Source organism: Lethenteron reissneri, chromosome 48 (assembly GCF_015708825.2).
Source record: "Lethenteron reissneri isolate LAM-NWPU_2019-01 chromosome 48, ASM1570882v1, whole genome shotgun sequence".
In the NCBI taxonomy this organism is placed as follows: domain Eukaryota; kingdom Metazoa; phylum Chordata; class Hyperoartia; order Petromyzontiformes; family Petromyzontidae; genus Lethenteron; species Lethenteron reissneri.
Window position 1 is genome coordinate 3,627,828 of NC_083826.1, and position 21,718 is coordinate 3,649,545.

At 49.9% G+C, this 21,718-nt stretch overlaps 1 protein-coding gene across 1 annotated transcript in view; it reads right to left on the reverse strand.

Moving 5' to 3' along the window:
* LOC133354635 (G-protein-signaling modulator 2-like) overlaps positions 1-21,718 on the reverse strand; it is a 48,424-nt gene that overhangs the window by 22,347 nt on the left and 4,359 nt on the right. Inside the window, 7 exon segments of the mRNA XM_061571654.1 lie at positions 2,064-2,219; positions 3,626-3,741; positions 4,368-4,491; positions 7,029-7,171; positions 7,746-7,881; positions 11,878-12,099; positions 20,101-20,139. Of these exon segments, the coding sequence (XP_061427638.1) occupies positions 2,064-2,219; positions 3,626-3,741; positions 4,368-4,491; positions 7,029-7,171; positions 7,746-7,881; positions 11,878-12,099; positions 20,101-20,138 (935 nt within the window). The 5' untranslated portion in view covers position 20,139.

The window sequence follows — 21,718 nt, forward strand, 5'->3', positions numbered from 1 at the left end:
ACGTGCCAAACGGCACACTAAAAGGCACCCAAGTCTGGATTCAAACTCAGGGCCCATCTCGCTGTGAGACACGGGTGCTACCACTGCGCCAACCTGCCGCCCTACAATGCTGGACGTCGCGTTGCGATGGACCAAACGAAGAAGAAAAAAAATAATGCAAACGCATCAATTCTGTCTTGCTGTCCAACATGCTCGGAATGTAGTTTTTGTTTATGAGAGTTATCGTGGCCCATGGTGTCCTACGCATTTCACAAGTAGTAGTAATCACATTCCTGCATTTCCCATAAATATGCTAAATTCCTCTTGATATGCAAATTATTTTGTCAAGGCGCCCTTCCCCCCCCTTCCAACCCAGCTTAAATATACGCTCCAAGCGTGGTGGTGTTTCATTCAGACGTTGTCTCCCCGACAGACCTGGTCTTCACCTGAGGACGGCTGCTTGCGTTGTGGCCGAAACGTCGTGAGAATTATTTTATTATGTTTTATTTTTATTATTTTATTACTTCCCTTCTACGTGACTTTACCGAAAGAACCACGAAGAAAATGCTAACCCCCTTTAGTGCCAGATTTTTACCGACAAGTTCTGGCCCAACCCTTTCATCAATTTGGCTGATTATCTACAAGGTAATTCCCTTATAGCAACACAACTTTAGACAAACAAGTTATTTACAGTGGGACATCTTTACGCAAGTTACCATGGCCATCCCAAGTTACAGACGGACGGACAGACGGCGCAGAGCTAATGCATTCAAGCTTAAACAAATTTGCACTGAGCGCTACGCACAACGTAAACGCTGACATTGAATAGCGCGGAGTCAAACGATCTGACCCGTATTTTTTAAAAGAGCCCCCTCTGGTTTAGTGGAGTCCACGCGCCACGCACATAATAACTATCAGACATTCACCTTAATGGCCACGCTCAGCGAGCCAAGCTGCGACACCGGCTCCCTTAAAGACATCTTTTAATCAACCTCAGTGATTCACTTTGAACTGGGAGGAGGCAGCGTGATCTACTCAAGTCATTTTAGTTATGGTTATCAGTGAAATATCGTAACCCTAAGCCTCCTCCATTCTCCTCCTCCTGTCGTCTTGCTGGACGTCTCATAAGAAGTGCTTTTGCAAGAGGTTGACGGGGTGGTACGGAGGTCACAGTGCCTGATGTGGGCACCTCTGATACTCTGGGTTTTAATCCGAGGCTTCAACTGCCCGTAATTAAACCGGGTGCTCACGTGCGAGTCGATGGTCACAGCGCCATCGCCGTTGAATGCACAAAAAACACATCACCTAAAATTTGGCTCTGCACTTAATTTGTCTACATTCCAACTCTGAGAATCTGCACGTTGGCTTGGCCGTCACGCAATGGTCGTTATTCTCAGTGGCGGATCAAGAGGGAAAGTGCTGCCCCCTACTGTCTGGACCACGGGAAGCCTGAAGCTTATCTCAGAGGTAGCTCTGTCGTATCCGACTCCGTGGGCCGTTCTCTAGCACGAAGGGTTGCACTACTCTGCGAGAGATGCAGGTGGATACTACATCTCATGATAGGATGCTGACAGCACAATTGGAATACAGACATCGGCATGGGAAGGGCGGCGTGCACTAACATATAGTAAAAACACTCGTTAATTGGCCGATAACACCTTTATATAAAAAGGATTGCAGAGCTTCGGCAATTGTTGGTAGTGCCTCCTCACATGTTGCTGCCTTTCTTGCTCATCTGTGGCTCCTCCTCGCACCTCTGAGTTGTTCTCTCTCTACTGTACAATGGTAGCGTGTTACAAGTTGAAATAACAATTATTATTATGATTGCACTGGTATTGTGAATCCTTTTCGCTTTGGTTTTCATCTCCACGGTTTGGACAATGCTGTGATCAATGTGGCCGGTTTTGTCTCGGGCAAGTCGCTAACGGCAACACAACTGCACGGTGGAGTTCTGTTAAAACAAGGGGCCTCACAAGTTATCGTGAGCCCCCCGCCCGCCCCCCTCCCTCCGTTACAAATACACAAGTCAACCTTAGTTGAAAGGAGTTAATGAATGCCTGCCCACCCGCCGCACGTGTGCGCACCTGTCGCTGAGGTCCTGCGCGATGGCCAGGTGCTTGAGGAAGAACTGGATGGCGAGCGGGAAGTCCCTGAGCAGCGTATAGGTGTTGCCCAGGCTGTAGCACGCCTGTGCTTCGGCCGCTCGCTCCCGCAGCTGTCGCGCCAGCTGCAGCGCTTTCCTGCCACCGCCACCACCGCCACCGTCACCACCACGAGCAATCGTCAGAGACCCGAGCGCAGAGGTCGCAATCGGGTACCCGATACCCGTACCCTACCCGATACCCGACTACCCGTACCCAGCCGGGTACGGGTAGCCGTTTGCGACCCTGGTGCGGCCGGGTACGGGTACGGGTCGGCCGTGAGTCACTGGTGAGTAACTGTTTGTCACTCATTTCGGGTAGGGTACGGGTAGGGACGGGTACCCGGCCGAGTACGGGTACCCGTTTGCGACCCTGATGCGGCCGGGTACGGGTAAGGAATCAAAACCCGTTTGCGACCTCTGCCCGAGCGGCAGGACAAGCAGCATAGAGCAATGTGAATGAGCAACGACGTCCGTTTGCGCCACCGCCGTCGTCATCGTCGTCGTCGGCCATAATCAATCCAGCTCTGGATGAAGGCCTCGGCAAGCCGCTCTGCCATCGCTCCGGGTCTCGAGATGCGACGATTGATCGAGCACCTTAACGGGGGGTTTCTTTTTGGGTTATATCACGACGTTTTGCCGGTGATTACAACCAGCATCATCAGGCGACAGCCAGAATATTAAAAAAATAAACCTCTATTATGGATATTGGTCCCGAAAGCCTAAACAATAAACTGATCGAGCATCTGCGTGTGTACCCTCCCCCCCTTCCCCGGCTGGCAGGCTGTCATGAGTCTGAACAATCGGCTGTCATTCCTTCCAGCGACATGTCCTGCCCAAGCCCACTTACTTTTCTCAACAGGCAATAGGATGAGATATTGGGGGGAGCATCAGGGGGCTTTCATCCAGCAGTGGACTGATCACGGATGATGATGATGACGAGAAATAAACTATTATTGGAATGTTTTCTTTGGTCAATGTAGACCACAAAATACATCAATATCAAAAACTTAATCAAACCACCTGATTTAACCACAGGATTTAAGCAAAGTTGGGTCATTGCTCAGGCATAGGTACTAGCATTATGCACATTACATTGTAATCAATTACCAATTATTAGGAAAGAAACGTTGTATTGGTTCATAATTTGATCATGGCACTTTCCTCCTCTGCATCTCTGGTACGATATACACATTATCAGTCTAATGCCCTGCCTGACACAATCACACAATATCACTCTGAACAATATCAATAAAATGCTAGTGCCCTGATGCTATCACTCAACACCACTCTGACAATGGGAAAATAAAATTATAACGCCCTTACATCCCCGTCACACATTATCAGTCTGCAACGTTCATCGCAAATCCGCGACGCTGTACGCAAAAAAAAAAGGTGTCAGTTTTGTTGCCAGATAGAAGGGTAAAAAAACAATTATCATATTTTTTACTGGCAAATGAGGTTCCAATGGTGCTGTACGCGTCGTCGGGAGGGAAGGCCGCTCACTTGTAGTACTCGACGGCTTGCGGAAAGTCTTCCAGGCGCACGTACGTGTTCCCCAGGTTGGTGTAGGCCCTCTTCTCCGCCGCTTTGTCCCCAAACTCCTTGGCGATTTTCAGCCTCTGTTGCGGAGGGCAAAAGGGAGACCCCCGTGTTCGTTTTCCACGCGCCACACGACAGCGGCGGCAGCGTGCGTGGGTAATGCGCCCGTAAGGTAACAAGCGTCTCAGAGCGCGGAACCGCGCGCGAAGAGCGGGAGGGAACGGGAGGGAGCGAGCAGCAAGGCAAGGAGAAAAAGGAAGTCGCTCACTCACCCACTCATCCACTCACACGCTCACTCACCCACTTCATCACCCACCCACTCAATCACTCACCCACTTCATCACCCACCCACCCAATCACTCACCCACTTCATCACCCACCCACCCAATCACCCACTCAATCGCCCACTCACCTGCTCGTTTACTCATTCACTCACTCACCAATTCACCCGCTCCCTCACAGAAAGAAAGCAATGGTGGAATCGGTGAGTGAAGTTCAGAGGAACAGTACAAGAAGTAACATGGCAGTAGTCAAAAAAGGGGGAAAAGGAGGCGATACATTTATGGTGAACACAGAAGCAGCTTTTTTTTGCAGACGAAATCAATTAATAATGATTGCAAGTGCTGCACTTGACCGTCAATAAAGAACTCTTCCAGCCAGGGCAGACGGACACAGACGGACGATTGTGAAGGGCTCGCAGTCTCACCTCCTGGTGAAATTCCACAGCCTCGTCGTAGTTGCCGAGGAGGTACTGGGTGTTGCCGAGGTTGCCGAAAGCCCTGCCCAGCGCCGCGCGGTCGTTCAGCACGCGCACGATCTCCAGGTTCGCGCTGCAAACGCAGGGAAACACTTGTCAAGTGCAAAGGGCAGTGGCGATGGGCAGTGGCGACGATGGGCAGCGAAGGCAATGGCCAGCGGCGATTGGCAGCGACCATGGGCAGCAGCGGCGATGGGCAGCGTGTCAATAAACAAGTTGGAGACCTCCTGCATTGGAGCTTGTCTGCTGTTTCCAGCCCTGCAAAGTCAGTGGTGGAAATTCCACATTCCTATGGTGGAAGCGAGTATCTATGCAGCCTTGACATCGGACAACCGCTTTTGACTTCCCCACAATGTGAGACTTATTTTATAGACCCTGGAGAGATGATGGGCTGAGTCAACGAGGATTGGAAGTGGCAGACCTTGCGATCACGAGCCGCTTGCTCCACCGCTGAGCCACCGGTCCGGATGGCCAGCAACTAAATTAAGTGAGACTTAAATAGTGTACGTAATTTCATTGCATGTGGTATCGAACTTACACACCTCGGGGCGAATGGTAGTTTGTATCTAAATTACATGATTCCAGTAATGCATAATGTGAATGTATGGAGCCCCCCATCTATGTAACTAGTCGGCATCAAACACGTCAAGGAATACAATGAAAGCAATTAACAATCCACGTTACTGTGACTGTGAATACGTATGGCACCATTACATCTCACGAATTAGGGTTCGACCGCAGTGGGGTTCAACTGCAGCGGGGTTTAACCGCAGTGGAGTTCAATGGCAGCGGGGTTCAATGGCAGCGGGGTTCGTACTGCAGTGAACAACAACAACGAGATGCGTGCCGCTGCTGCGTTGGCAGCGGTGCACATGCACAGACAATCGGAGAGCCGGCACGCTCCGTGTCAACAACACCACCCATTGCGCTTTCTCTCGAGGAAAGAGCTAAAGACCGGCGTGGTGGGTTTCTTTGTACAACCACGCTGAAGTTTCACACGATGAATTTAAGCAAAGATTGCCAGAGCCTGAGATCGTTACGTGCTATTATTTGTTAAAGAAAATGCTATTAACCGTTTTAGCTTCCGTCAATGCAGCATAATACTTATTACATTCAGCCCCCCTCCATTACATGAGCTGACCCGTCTGTGCATGGTGGTAACCCATCCATGCACTAACCAGGCTCAAGCCCGCTTATCTTGCTGGAGTATTGTCAATTTCATCACTGCAGTATATTCTGGCAAATGGTTGTACTCTACTTCTACACTCCAACATCAAGGCTGCCCACCTTCACCGGCCCACACTGACCAGCGTGGTGAAGTATGGTCAAAATAAACCCAGACGAGTGACGCGGTGTGGGGGAGGGCCCTCATCCAGCAGTGGATTGACAAAGGGGCCGCACGTGACGACTCAGGGCTAAGTTACACAAATCTTATCCGGGCACGCGTGTGAAAAAAATAACAAGCGTAGGGTGACAGATTCCACTCTCAGAACGACCTGCCCCGCCGCTTGCAAGCAAGCACGCATAGCAGCAGACACGCATGTCGAGTATGTGCATGTGTAAACAATTGATAATCACTCACCCATCCACTTTCTCCCACTTGAAATTACGCTACGGTACAATCCATTAACGTTCCCGTCCGCCGTGCTCTCGTTATCATTAGGCAAATCGTTACTCGTAATTTAGTGGCAACGTTATGCGACTTTCTTCGTGTTTGCTCAATTTGCTTTTTGTTTCAATCGCACGCCGCCCTTGCGGGATCCTCCGCTACGCACACGCCGCACGCACGAACACTCTCCCTCTGCGCCTCTACTGGGGCGCCTTCATCGGCTAAGAGCACTCGCGCTGACCGCCAGTGTCATAAATCTGGCACTGCAGCGCAAAACCCCAGACGCCAGCAGTTTAGCCACGATCCAAAAACGTTTCAGCGGTAAAATCAATAACCGGGCCGATGCTGCGTAGTCGCACGGACATGAAAAACAGCCTCCTTTTATGAGCGGCCATCGCGAGATTGCTCGCTAAATGACAAGGGGTTTAGCTAAAAAGCACACGCTGTGGCACATTCGCAACGGCAGAGTTTATGCGGCGAGCGCCGTGTTCGCGCGAGGCAAGCCCGTCACTCACGCTGCAAGCGGGGGAGGGGTTGTGGTGTCATTGTCGATCGCCGCCATACGGGGGCAGCTACGTTAAGCTCTGCGTGACCGCAGTGAGAGCTGGGAAACCCCACGAGCTGACAAGGCGCTTGTTTACCTGCAGGCTGTCCGCTTATTATACACAGCAAATGGTGAACGGAGTTGAGCGATGGTGCAAAACCTGGCTTCCTCAGTTCGATTCCCGGCGGCGGCCAACATCGGTGGCGAGTAATAACCACACTGGTCCTGGGTCAGCAGTGGTGCAGTGGTAATCACACTGCACTACGAACCCAGCAAGCCGAGTTCGATACCCAGCCACGGGTGACGTCAGCGGCAAGCGACATCACAAAACCTGTCCCGGACGCCGTCCGCCCCCTTCACGGCCCACGCAGACGCTGACCAGGCGGGGTGGGGGGGGGGGGGGAGCATGGTAAAAAGTACGGTGAAACACGCCGTCCGTCTCCGCCCCCGCACTCACTCGTAGCACTGTGCGGCGGCGAGGAGGGCGTTCCTGGCCTCGTCGCAGAGATCCCCGGGCTCGTGGGCCCCCACGGCGTCCGCCTGCTTGCCCCGCGTGTGGTACACGTTCCCCAGGTTATACAGCGCCTTGGCTTCCCCCACCTGTGCAGACAAACGCGTGGACGGCCTCCCGCATCAGCTGTGCGAGACCGTCGCTCGTGCCCGTGGTGGTTGCCGGTGGACATTCTGATCTGTTCATGATTACAGGCTACTCAGGATCCCCTCTCTTCTTTACTACATCGGTGCCTTTACAATGACCATGCAATGACAGTAATGCAACAGTACATATGTTCCTTTTTTCATCCATATATAATATGGGCATCGTCAGGAATACTGGAAAACGAAGAACTCCACCATTGTCCAGAGAGTTGACCAACGGCGACACCCAGAATCACAATATTTATTGACGCTGGAGGAATCCGATGAGCCATGAAGCTCTTTCTCACAGATTCACCTGGAGCCTGCTGTATTGACCATTATAAGTGTTGCACTCCGTCGAGTACGCGGTACTCACGGAAGGGCTACGCCTCTAACCTCCCGGTGGCGGCTTCTGTTTATCCGGCGAACGGATAAAACCCACGAGGCGAGACACTGAAAATAACCAACTTGACTTTGGAGTCGTGGCACCCCCGAGGTAGCAGCAGCAGCAGCAGCAGCAGCATCGCGGGCCTCTCACCTTGTCGCCGGACTCGCGCGAGATGTCGAGCTGTCGCTGGCAGCAGGCGGCCGCCTCGTCGTATCGCCCCAGCGCCTTGAGTGTGTTCCCCAGGTTCCCGCTCGCCTTCGCCTCGCCGACCTGGTCCGCCACCGTCCTGCACGCCGCACCATCCGCCTGTGGTTACCGCGTGTGGCGCTTTCGCTGCAGGGCTGCGAGCTTCCCCATTATTCGCGTAAATATATGAATGTGCCGTTAAACCCGCCACCACCCGACACAGCCAATTAGTAATGTTTGTCACGTGAACAAAACGTGCCAATTCGTCACTAGTACAGCACACCGGTGCATTGGAGAACTCAGGTGGCTTGGCTCTCCAACACACCGGTGTGCTAGCGTTAAGTACAGAGTTGACCCCCCAACCGCGATTCGAACTTCTCATCTTTTAACCGTAAGTCAATCTTGCCGCCACGATGCCACCCAGCCAGATAATCTGCTTATGAACCGAGTTAGATGCTTTATCGGCCACTCACAACTGAATTTCATCCGCAGTCTCACGGCCATAATACAGGTGAGCCCGCGTGCTGCGAAGCAGTTGGAACGTCGGTCGCAGAAAGCAGAGCATTTTTGGACTTGGTCCCATTGGGATTACGCGCACGAGTGGACGAGTCTTGTGCCGTGAACAGGTGGCCCGCCCGGTGAATGTAATGAATCGAGCAGTAAACACTGCATTCAACAAGGAATACATTCAAACGCACAGTCCTTTATAGGGTACGTCAACATAGCGAGTGTGTCATGGATACGTTTTTCACCGTAGCCTCCAGGAAAGCCCCACTGAGCCTCAAGAAAGTGAGTTTTTTTCCAAGAGGGCCCCTGCCAAGTTTTTGCAGTTAGGGTACGAGATCTTGCGGTATCTCATCCCAATTGAGTCATTGGAAGGTCATATTTCAGTTTGGGGATGTTGGCGAATACCGGTTACAATGGATGTTTTTAGCTTATGGCAGAGAGAAGAAAAACGCGAGACATTTCCCATTCCAAGACAAACGCACGACGGAATACATTTTACGCCACAAACCCACTCAGCAGACCGAGCTGCAAACCCCAAGCAGCGGCCAACCGGCACAGACAACAAACTCTGCAGTCACTGGCAAGCCGTCTGCTGCTGCTCGCTGCGCCCCACAGCAACGTTACTGTGTGCGCGCTTGGGCACGTGTTTCGCAAGGCCCTAATTGGATTAATTAACACCGCCACCCGCGGAGGACAACGGGGGGAGGAGGTCTGCATGTAGCCCCAGGGGCTGGCGGTCGCGAATCTGCGCACGTCTCGACGTGCCAGCTCCGCGGCACGCACCCGGCACTTCGGTGAAATATCTAATAATAATAGTCATCAGTGGATGTCATTAATGCAAATTGAGATTCATTTACGCCTCTGCAGTGTCGCGGAATAACTGCCCCGGGGGGGGGCGGCGATGCTATTGTCAGCGGCATTCGTTATCGGAGGCCTTCTCGTTACGACAACAAGAAACGGAATTGACGGCGCTCACGCGCATTTCCTCGACGCCGCCCGCGGAATCTACCCGGCGCTGACAAAACCGTCTCTGTTCACCAGGGCGCGAATGAATTGAGCCGTCGTGAACTTAATCGCTGGGGTCAGACAAGCATCGACTGTGGGGATTTGCAAATTGCTAGCTCGCAGCTGTCGGGGCAGAGTTGCGCTTTTATAATTAACGCAATTATCACAAACGCACGTTGGTAGCGCGAAAACCTGTTTAGAAAAGCCTGAAGAGCGGCAAGCGCAATATCCGTATTTTCCCCCGGCATAATTAACCGCGTACTGTTAATTTCGCTTCCTCTGGGTGTTTTTGTACGGAGATTTGTGCGTCGCTCTGCTTCACTGCATTCCGTCCCGCGTTTGTAACCTGCGCATCGCACCAAGTGCGGTGGGTGACTTCGAGCGCTGCAGCGCTGGAGCATTTTGTGTAAAAGGAAAAAAAAAACGGCCGCTAAAGATGTGGATTTAAAACACGGCCGCCGTGGATGAACCTCGCCACACGGCGGAAACAATACACTGAAAACTTTTCGTCAGAAAATCAACAGGATGGATCTAGAAGGCGGAAGAGCAAGAAGGTTAACTGGAGTAGGATTTTGAGAGTTGTGCATTTTCAAGTACATTCGAACGTGCAACTGTTCATCGGACACTCCAGTTTCCTCCCTGTACGCAAAGAGTCAATATGGCAGGCGCACAAACACTGTCAAGAATATATTCTTGGTTCTTTCGGTAAATTCACGCAGAAGGGAAACAATAAAATAAGAAAAATATAAAACAATGAAATTCTCACGACGTTTCAACTGCAACACAAGCAATCATCATCAGGTGTGAAAAAACAGTGTAGTCGAAACGTCGTGAGAACTTTATTGTTTTATATTTTCATTATTTTATTGTATCCCTTCTACGTGACTTTACCGAAATAACCAAGAATATGAATCTCCTGCAGTCACGAAAGCTTTTAATCAAAATGTTACTCTCAAGACTCTTTATGAGGAGCGAGTTATAACGTGATGTTTGGCCCAGTCCACTTTAAGAAGCGCTTTGAACTGTACGCGAGGGGGCAGGATACCGGTGAGTACGACACGGCCCAGCTGGAGGGTCTTCACCGCTTGTTGTACAAGTTGCCGGTTCGAATCCGGCAGGCCACCCTGGTTATTACTGCAGTCGTGCGTACTAACCGGAAAAACACGCGGCGTCTGCTCCACTCACAAAAGATTCCGTGACGTTATTTGTAACGGGTAGGCCATTGTGTGTCGGCGTCATGGTCCGAAATTTTCCAACTTTTAAACATTACGCTCCAAACTACTCGATTGAGATCACACACAGCAGCAACATCGCACCAGTGTGAAACTACAGCAGCCTGTGAAACACAGCGGCGCCTTCCTTCCCGACGATCGCCTTGCCAATTACAAGAATGATGGCGCCAATACCAAATGTACTTCTTCGTATGACTGATGCTGATGTAGAGCCACAAATATAATTTTACATTGAGGTGGTTAATGAGCCGGATTATTTGCGTGGAGTGGAAGATGGCAGCCTCCACGACTAATGCCATCATCAACCCAGTGACCAAACATTGATCAAAAGCACGAGCTCAAGCCAAATGCACGGAATCATAATTATCGGTCGCAGAGTATTGCTCCAGGCGCTCGTACACAAAAAACGCTTGACGCACAATTGGATAACGCGATGCGCATCACAACCGGAACACTTGAGACCGCCACCAATCCCCTGGCTCCCCTTTCTGGCGAACGTTCTGCCTCCAAATATATACAGAGACATCGCACAAACTGCAAGGGAGTTGACACGTTTTCTTGCCAAGAACAACAACCAATCCATTGACCAAGGCCGCTACAATGTCACCACACCCCCCCCGACCCCTTTCCACGGTCACACTGACATCATCCTAGAATCTCACCCAGACCCAGAAAAAAATGCTGGTGAACGGAGTGGAAAAACACGTACGTCCAAAATAAACACCTCATTCGAGACCCAGACATCGCACCTCCTGTCTTCGGCATTCCTCGAAGACACGAGTGGCGTAACCAGCGATCGCGTCGGAACGTCAACAGGTCGATGCGCATGTCTCCTTCATAAATGGAAAACCGAAGACCCAGCCACAGTCGTGCGATTGTAGCCTTGCAACCCACAAAGTAAACCACTGTTGTCTGCGCTCCTTGAACGGAGGAGCAGCGTAAACTACACAAACTCTCTGCCGAAGTCCTCTTGTCGTGGCAAGCAGCAGACCTTGGCATTGGCATCAGAGGTCGCAAACGGGTTTTGATTCCTTACCCGTACCCGGCCGCACCAAGGTCGTAAATGGGTACACATACCCGGCCGGGTACGGGTTCCCATTACCTACCCGTACCCTACCCGAAATGAGCGACAAACGGTTACTCACCAGTAACTCACGGCCTACCTGTGCCCGTACCCGGCCGCACCAGGGTCGCAAACGGCTACCCGTACTCGGGTACGGGTTGGCCGGGTATCGGGTAGGGTACGGGTATCGGGTACCCGGTTGCGACCTCTGATTGGCATCGAGCCCCTGGGCACACATCGCTGCCATCACGTAACAAGGAATGATTATGGTGAGTGTCGGCAGACGTACCGTGCGAGCGTGAGGTCGTGCCGGTGGTACTCGAGCGCCTTCCCCAGCTCTCCCAGGTAAAAGTAGGCATTGCCCAGCTGGCTGTAGATGGCGCTGAGCGTGCGCAGGTCCTCCGTGCCCACCTGCACGGCCGCCTCGAAGAACGAGACGCCCGCCCAGAAGTCGCCCGCCTTGCACAGGCGCTCGCCCTCCAGCGCCAACTCCAGGCAGGACGCCTCCATCCTGCGGGGAACAGCGGAGGAGAGGGGGGAAGGGGGGGGAGGAAGGAATAGGGGGGATCGGCAGGTGGTGATTAAAGAGTACTAGTGGGGTACGTTAAGAAGTCTCACAAAGCAAGATGGTAATTTTAACACGTGGGTTTTGGCTGACAATGTCTCAATCAATTAATTGATGTTTGGGTTGGGCCACGTAATAAACTGGCCAAATATATGTCGTAAAACCCTCCACCATCTGACAACTGTCCCGTGTAGAAGTGTTGAACGTGCCAATTGAATTTTTTTCGGCTCACCAGTAAAAAAAAAAACTATTCTAACAACTAAATGTAGTAATTAGACAGCTCAAACTTAATGGATCAACAAATTTTACACTGGGAAATGTGCCACATTTTTCGTCGTAGATGCACTTTTCACCTTTTAAATTACACATTATAAGCATACGGCGTTCTTGTGTGTGTGTGTGTGTGACGCGTGTCCACTGAAGTATTCATGACCTGCTGACAGAGATGTCCTGCCGCACGCATCCAGAATGTGCTTCGTTCACCGATCTTATCAACCACCACGGTGCGGTAACCATCATCAATTCTCACCATCATCATCAGCCAAGCTGCCGATCAGTACCCGGGGATCGCCCCCACCCTGCAATCAGCTAGAATGTAGTCCCGGACTCAATAAACAATCCCACTGCTGGATGCAGGCCAGGCAAAGCCTTCATCCTGCAACATCATCATCCACCTAGCCTATGCACATACACCGATTTCCAAGGTCTGTCTCCTGTCGGACGTGATCAACTCCTCGGCTGCAGGTCCGTCGCGCTATTCTTGACCGTTGCCCATCACCCCCTTCTTAGCTGCCAGGTCCTGCCCAGGCCCTCCGTCAAATGCAGGAGATTTTAATCTTATTTTCACATTCCCGTATCCATACCGTGAACCAACGGTTACCTACGCCATCCATCACCCTCGCGAAGAATCAATGACATTTAAAACATCAACACAGGGAAAAACCAAGGGCAGGTGAGCAGATTTGTAACCATCCACTCGCACCCCCTGTCATCGTGACAGCCATCGGCTCTGTGAATTTGGCCATACAGGAGGAAGTGGTATTTAGAATTGATGGGACGGAGCTATTCCTGGTTGAGTGATGTAAACGAATGTCATGGCAACAGGAATTTGTAAAAAGAAGGCGACTTTTGTTGTTGTTGCTGCTTTCAAAGTATTGAGTTGAGAGCAAGACCCGAAAGCAAATCCCCACCTCGCTACGGAAATGAAACCGAGGCCTCTGGAAAATTAACGAGCGATAGATTTATTTTTTGTATCGTGGCCTTTAAGCACAATCTGACAATTGATTTTAGAAAAATAACCTCACAATTACAAAAGCAGTCCGATGCGTGTTCAGGTTGTACCGCGTGTTGTTCGGCACGATGTCCGACGTTTCGCTCCGCGTGCCGGGAACTCCAACTCAGCGCCACGAGGAGCTGCCACTCCATGGGGGGAGCGGAACGCCGGACGCCGGCGGCCCAACCCGAAAACGCAACGGACAGCTACGCGGCACCATGAACCGCAGTAAACCCACGCGGTGAATGTAATAGAATTAATTCCCCCACAAAAATACCAGCGTGACACAAACGCTTCCAATGAAATGGCAACCTCACCGTGAAGATGAAAGAAAACGCAAAATCAAAGTACGCAGGTGCCACCGTCTCGCAGATGGATGCGAGGTTTCCACTCCGGTTTCATGTTGGCATGTTCCAGTGCGTATTAAGATGCCACAGCTTCTGGCTGCAGCAAGCCCAGTCATGTGCAGAGACCCACAACAGTGGCTCTCCCCTAAGGGTGTCCTCGCCCGTCTCACGAGACATCAAGTAACGCCATTGTCCCCGAGTGCGTACTTCAAGAAAACTAGCAGCCTGCACGTGACCATCCATCCGTCTGTCCGTCCCTCCAGCAAAACTTTTTTCTATTAAAGTATGATAGTGTATGCTGTACATTTGCATGGGATCCACATCCAGGGTGGATGACAGGAGGCGTGATGACATCAGCGCAATGCACTGACCGTTTCTCAGTGCTGCGGGTGACGTCATCACATACGCAGATGTGCGCAGTGACGTCGTCACCACCGCGCACGTTCACCTGCATGCCAGCCAGCCAGGCAGACAGGAATCCAGGCAGTAAGCGAGCCAAAATAATTTTTTCTCATTTTGTACCGAGTAGAATATATTTTTATATTATAAATTTTTTTTAAATAGGGCACCAAAACAAAATTCAGTTCATTTTTCACAAGCAGCCAAATGGGAATCGCAGTGAAGAGCGAGGCAGGTGAAACGCCCCGTGCGCATGAGTTAGGAAAAGGCCGAGGTACAGCTCGGCTAACACGGGAAGCGTCTCCACTAAGAGGGAGATCTAGGAGCATACGTTGGCCTACTCTTCCAGGCTAACCAGTACGTCTCGGAGGAAACAGGCGGTAGTACCCACATTTTAGCCCATCACATGCGACCTGCCGATCGTAGCCCAACTGTGGAGCTCTGATTTTATACTGCCGGGTGGACAGAGGCGACAGGGCGAATTAAAGCAACGTGCAACATTGTTCCAACAGCCGCTGAGCCGATAGAGATGATCGAACCTTCAACCTCCGGATTGCGCATCGAGCGTACTTCCCCATTACACCGCCGAAGCAGCGTCTCCACGAGTTCCTAATGTACTGCGTTTTTACGAAGTTAATGTTTCTAGGAGACTGGCAGGCAATGTGTTGGCTATATTACACGAGCAAAGAGCGGCGTTGCATGTTTATTATATATTTAAGAATGGTTTCAGACGCTGCAACAGGAGACGCTCATAGCAATGGAAACCATAGAGGCCGTAAGAATAGCTGCACCATGTAATATTTATGAAACACTTATGTCAATTATTAATATTCATCATCATCATCATCAGCAGTCACGATCAATCCACTGCTAGCATGATGAAATCAGTTCCTGTGCAGGTGCTGGGTGGATTTATATATCGCAGGACCGTCAGAGATAGTGATGGCTTGGAGAGGGCCTTCATCCAGCATTCATTATGGCTGTATTGAAAGATCATGATACATATTGAACCACTGAGGCATCATATATTTCAATCTCTCTGTACTAATGTCAAGGGTGTGGATCTGTGGTTTGTTTGAGCTAGAATGAGTCACATCTGGCAAGCTTGGGCATTTGTGCGAAGGTAAACGGATTGCACTGGAAAACACTGCATCACGGCACATTAAGGTAAACCCTTGCCCTATAAGACGCACAGGACACACCACAGGAACCAGCACATATGATGATCGAAAATCCGCTACAAAGACAAAGATCTCCCTATTTAAAGCTCTTGTGACTGTAGGGATTCATCTTCTTGGTTCTTTCAGTAAAGTCACGTAGAATGGAAATAATAAAATAATACAAATAAAACATAATAAAATAATTCTCACGACGTTTCGGCCACAACGCAAGCAGCTGTCCTCAGGTGAGGAACAGACCCCGCTCTGTCTTCTCGACAGACCTGTTCTTTACCTGAGGACGGCTGCTTGCGTTGTGGCCGAAACGTCGTGAGAATTATTTTATTATGTTTTATTTTTATTATTTTATTATTTCCATTCTACGTGACTTTACCGAAAGAACCAAGAAGATTATTTTATTATGTTTTATTTTTATTATTTTATTATTTCCATTCTACGTGACTTTACCGAAAGAACCAAGAAGATTATTTTATTATGTTTTATTTTTATTATTTTATTATTTCCATTCTACGTGACTTTAACGAAAGAACCAAAAAGAAAGATCTCCCTATAACGGATTGTTGGAGCAAGTGCTGTTAGCAAGCACCTACAAAAGACGGCCAACACCATGCCCGACCACCTTTGTCTCTCCCAGTGCTGGTGAGATGTTTACACCACGAAGACAGAGTGAATGACACCAAAGAAACATTCGCTTCGCTCGTTAGTTTGCAGCCCTTTGTCAATCCACTGCTGGATGAAGGCCTCCTTGTGCCGTGTTCGAGACATGGGAGTTGTTTGACCATACTTCACCACGATGATCAGTGCGGGTTGGTAAAAGGGGAGCCCAGGACCGATCCAAATATTGCTCGCCTATGATGTTCGCTACGGCTGTAAATTGAAGTCGGACCGCCGGGTTCAAAGCGCAACGCACTAACCACTCCGCCACCACTCCGCCACTCGTATGGATCAAGCTCTTGAAATTTGAGACCAATTGGGGAACTCCAACAAGGTTGGGCAACTGCCAACATTTGAAATTAAAATAAAGAGAACATCGCCGCTTCTTCTATGATTAAACAGGACAAACGCCTGCGGTGAGGTCAAAGTTACATTTTATTTATCCTGCTTGCTCACAGTTTACAATTGCGAAATCCGGTTTCCCCACTTTTGAGACGCCTCTCACAAAGAGCTCTCGAGACAGGCCAGGGAGGCACTCCTTGTTTCCACCCGAATCCTTCGCCAAAAGCCAAAGAGGACAGTGACTGAGTGCGAAGTTTTCTCCATGAATTGGATTTATTATTGGGAGTACGGGCAGCGCCACCGATATGAAAACTAAAACTTGAATTGGTTTCCCTGGGTAGTAACTCTGCCTAAAACAAACACGTCCGCAGGCCCCGAGCCAGCATGCTGCCCTACTCGCTCTCCTCTCCTCGGCGTTAGCGACATCAACAAGCACAACTTGTGGTGCACTACTTACTGTTGGTCCTCATTCGAGAACTGTCCGGGCTGTTAACGCACGAATATCCACCAATCATAATCGACGTCGTTTCGGCAATTTGGAAATGATTTCGTGGAACGTTTACGTATCCAATGGTTACCAAACTGGGCCAATTTTAAACAGAACCCTAGCCTTTGCACATCTGGGTCAACCTCACCTCAAAAGTTCCTTCTACAACAGAGACATATCATAATAATGGGACCTTTCTTGCCAGTATCAAAATTAAAGAATTGGTTTTACCCTTTCTGGCAATAAAACAGGAGGTGTTAAGATGTTAAAACACCAAAACAGAAACCTTTTGCAAGGAATGATGTCTGCATTAACCACACATACTTGTGGTGAACATGCAAACAAAAAAGGTTCCATAATGTAGCTGCTCACCCCAACTATAAATGCCCTGATAGTGGCATTGTCTTTGTGCTGTTTGCCTTTTGGCGTCCTCTGGTCTAACGCTGTTTGAGACGAGGCTCTAAAGAAAGCTGTCTGTGGTATGGACCATCATTTACTACCAGAGCATGTTTTTGTTGTTTTCATGTTCACCACAAGTACTCTGTGTGGTTAATGCAGACAAGACTCCTTGGCAAAAGGTTTCTATTTGGTGTTTGAACATCTTAACACCTCATGTTTTATTGCCAGAAAGGGTAAAACCAATTCTTATAAATATCATAACAAACGCAGACCCGTCTTGACGAAGAGTCACGGGCAGCGAGCGAGCGGCATACGTGGTTGACCTGTGTACACAGCAACGACCTTAATAATTAAGAGGAAATGTCAACATGGCACAAGTTTATGTAGACCCCAATTGGACAGCGGTGCAAGACAGCAGAGTTAATTTCACGGACAAAACATGAAAATGTACGGCGGACTTCTCACCAAAAACACACACAGGCTACGTTTTCAAGCGAATTTGATGGCACAAATCATCTCGGTGCCAGCAGTTTAAATAACGAAGAGGTCGCGTGACGGTACTGCTATGAGGGTCTACACATGTCATATCCCCCCCCCCCCCCCCACTCGGCCAGTAGCGCAAATGAAACTGCTGCAATTGAAGAACGTGGCCTGGTTAACATTTTATATTTCCGACTTAAGACTAAATAATATATTCATACGTGCATTCACAACTCTCATGGTACAATATTCTTAGGTTTTTTCGGTAAAGTCACGTAGGTAAAACATTAAAATTAATAAAAGTAAAATAAAATAATAAAATGTACTTTTATTAATTTTAATGTTGTACCTACGTGACTTTACCGAAAAAACCTAAGAATATGAATCCTTGCAGTCACGAAACCTTCAAATCTAGAATCTCATGGTACAAACTTGAACGCCCCAACCCCCGACCACACACACAACCTTTCTGGCCAACTTCACCCGAGTCAATTGCACGTCACCCTAACAAAGCCTCAAAACGGATCAACACAACCCGTTTTTACAATATTCAACAACACGACCGGAGTGCACCGTCAACAATTGACCCACACTGCACGTAACTACCCACAGCGTTCCCCCCGCTGTGTGGTCCAGGGGGGCGAGAGAGCGCAGGGGAGGGTGAAGAGAAAGAGGGGGAGGGAGGAAACGAGAACATAGTAACTCAACTAACTTAAAAACACACGCGTTTTTACAAAACGAATTCGACGTAACACTCGCGCACGCCGAAACTGTATCATCGCCTTGCTCGCTCGTTCCGGGGCGCGCCAAACAAAGGGCGTAACAGTACCCGACCTCCCTGGCTTTTTGCACACTCGCATTACAAGGCCTCGCGGATCTCTTTCCAGCGTGTGCGTACCTGTATCGCAAGCAACAATGTTGCTCTTCCAGCCCAGACAGCCCCAGCGCATTCCCTCCCGTCTGCATGACCGCTCGATCTCTCTCTCTCTCTCAAAAAAGCCACGATGCTCACTTCTCTCTTTGCGAGGCCTCGGTCAAATCAGTTGGGTGTCCTTTGGCGAGCACGTGGCGGCGAAAGATGAAACCGGCTTCGGCGCTCCGATCGGACCGAGCTCGTCGTCGCTCAACTCGGCTCGCCGCACCCCGCGCCGGCCGCTTTAACCGAGCATCTAGTGCCGTCGCGGGAACGCTTCCAAAACAACCCCGCTTTGTTTTCACAGCTCCGTAAACCACAAAGTCCCGTGCGAGTGCTAAAGTACATAACGCTGACATTACAGACTGCGCCCGCCGCTCCCGCTGCCGCCACCACCACTCATCCCAGCGGAAAACATTTGAAAGTAATCACCTGCGCTCGCGACAAGTTCACGCCCCTGCCCCGAGAACCTATCGGCAGCTGTGAAAACAGAGTTTGGCGGTGCTTCAGCGCGACGTAATACTTTCCAGCCGGGCTCCGCCTCCACCACCCCTCCCGCCGCAAGGGCCCTACGCAGTGGGGCGGGAAGTGGCGCTGTCAAATTGAGACCCTCGTGAAAGCAGATGTATGAAAAGAGGAGAGGGGGAGAGAAAAAAAACTCCAACGGTCGCTGGGAACGCAGCAGCTGGGCTCCCGCAGTCGAGCAGATGGGTTTCATGGAGAGATTGAGTGCGGGGTGCCCAGTGGAAAAAGTGCGTGTTCTGTCTCCACGTTTGTGGCGTGGGGCTTTAAAAATCGGTTCTTAGCCGTGCGTTTTTTGACGTGGATCGGCTTGCGATCGACGTCTTTCCGCACCGCGCTTTGTTTCAGTGATTGCGTGAATGCGGAATAATCAACGCAAAGTTTGGCAGCGTTGGGACCACGCGCGATGTATTAAAACAAGAGTTCATATTTGGTACCCTTCCATCAATCACACGGCCTTCTTGGAGTGCATTTTTTTTTAAGTATCGGTTTAATACGAGTAAAACTCTAGACTGGTTTCAACATTCAGTTCCTCATCAGCAGTCAGTCTTTCTTACAATAATGCTGGCCAAGTGCCAGTTATTTACAGGCTAGCGTCCTCTCTGTGAGATACGGGTCCTTGATTTAAATGGTTACCAAAGTGAATCTTGTACTCGATTTGTCTTTTTCCAACGGACCCCTGGTTTAATCACAGGCGGCTGCCCAGATTCGAACCCAGCATCTCAGCAGAGCCAAGCTCAGCGCTCCGATTCACCTGTGGCAGTCAGACAGGACAGCCCGGAGACAACGCAGCTCAGGTATGAACCTACACGTTCATCCGTTTCATTTTTGCCTGCTGCTGCTGCACACAGCAACCTTTCAAGGTCATGAGTACAGTCCCGATATGCCCCACTCATGACACTCCGCAATTGCGTTCTATGCTGTTATGACCATAAACATCGACGGCGTCTTACCTCCTCAAAGCGGACACACTACAGTTGTCCTGGAGCATGCTGCAGGACAGACAGAGAGAGAGAGAGACGCACCGTATTAGGAAAGGTACACAATTCGCCTCCAAATCTGTGTGCAAAATAAAAACTCCCCAAACGGGCAACGTTGTTTACACTCAAAGGCTCTTCGCCATGAAAAACAATAACGAGGCAATTAGTCTCCACAATAGCCACCACAGTGCATGTCTCACAGACCACGACGTTGCAATTAACAGTGAGAATTTGAAGTGTTTTGTAAACATGACAGCTCAAGGCAGAGCAGTCCTGCAATTGCTTGCTAACGCCACGCACTGGCAGAAGGGCCTCCACTAGAGGGAGCTCTAGAGAGCCCCACGAGAGGGTATTTGATCGCTTTGCATATACGGTAAAACCTTGGATTGCGAGCATAATTCGTTCCGGAAACGTGTTTGTAATCCAAAGCACTCGTATAATCAAAGCACTCGTATATCAGTTGTGATCACGTGACGCTCGGCAGACAAAGCGTGTACACGTACTACTCGTATTGCAATACCTCGCTCGTTTATCAAATTAATATTTAGTTTCAAAATGTCTCGTCTTGCAAAACACTCGCAGAACAAGTTACTCGCAATCCAAGGTTTTACTGGAGGTTGCACAAATATCCTGCCACATCGGTGTAGTTTATGAAAGCCACACTAGGGATTTGTCCTCATGATACAAACCAAGATGTACCACTAGTTTGAGCTCAACAACATACGTATATATATTTTAGTCACGTGAAAAATCAGAATATTTATTTATACTTTATAAATCCAATGAGCTGTAAAGCTCTTTTGTCACAAATGTCCAGTGAGACCAGCCCAGGAGGATGTCTGCCGCCGAGACACAGCGACAAAATCCGCTCATGTGCGGGAGCTAGACAGATCGCCCCACCACCAAGCGGATAAATCACGGCTGCCGATGACGACGACGACAGTGCTGGTGGTACATCGAAATGTTATTAACGTCACCGTCTGACCATCAACCGTTTCATTTGGACGATGTTAGCGAGAGATATTCGACTTCTAAAACGCGACTGGGTAGTGTTAATTGCTGGGCCCCCTGAAGGGCGGTGTAATGAGCACGGTCGTTCGCCAAGTAATCTGTGCCCACCTCCCGGGCAACAAAGTCACGTCCCATCCCTTCATCGCATGGGGCGCCCGAGCTGAAGTGATACGAAATGGCGCCCCTCTCTCACTGAACTACTCGGAGGCAGAGTCACTGCACTCCAGCCTGGTCCGGGCGATCGTGCACAAAACCGCTAGATGAACGATTGAATAACGCGATGCGCATCGTAACCAGAGCACTTGAGACCGACAAGAATCCCATGGCGCTCTGTCCTGGCAAACTGCAAAGGAGCATCCACGTTTTCTTGCCAATGACAACCACCTACCCATCATCAGCCAATAATACCTCAACAATGTAACCGGCTGCCGACTCAAATTCCCGATTGCCCCTTCTGGTGTCACGCTGTCACCATCCCAGAATCTCACCCAGATCCGGGGAAAAAACAACTCTGCTGACGAACAGAGTGGAACAAGGCGGAAGTCCAAAAGAAACAACTCGTTCGAGACCAAAACGTCGC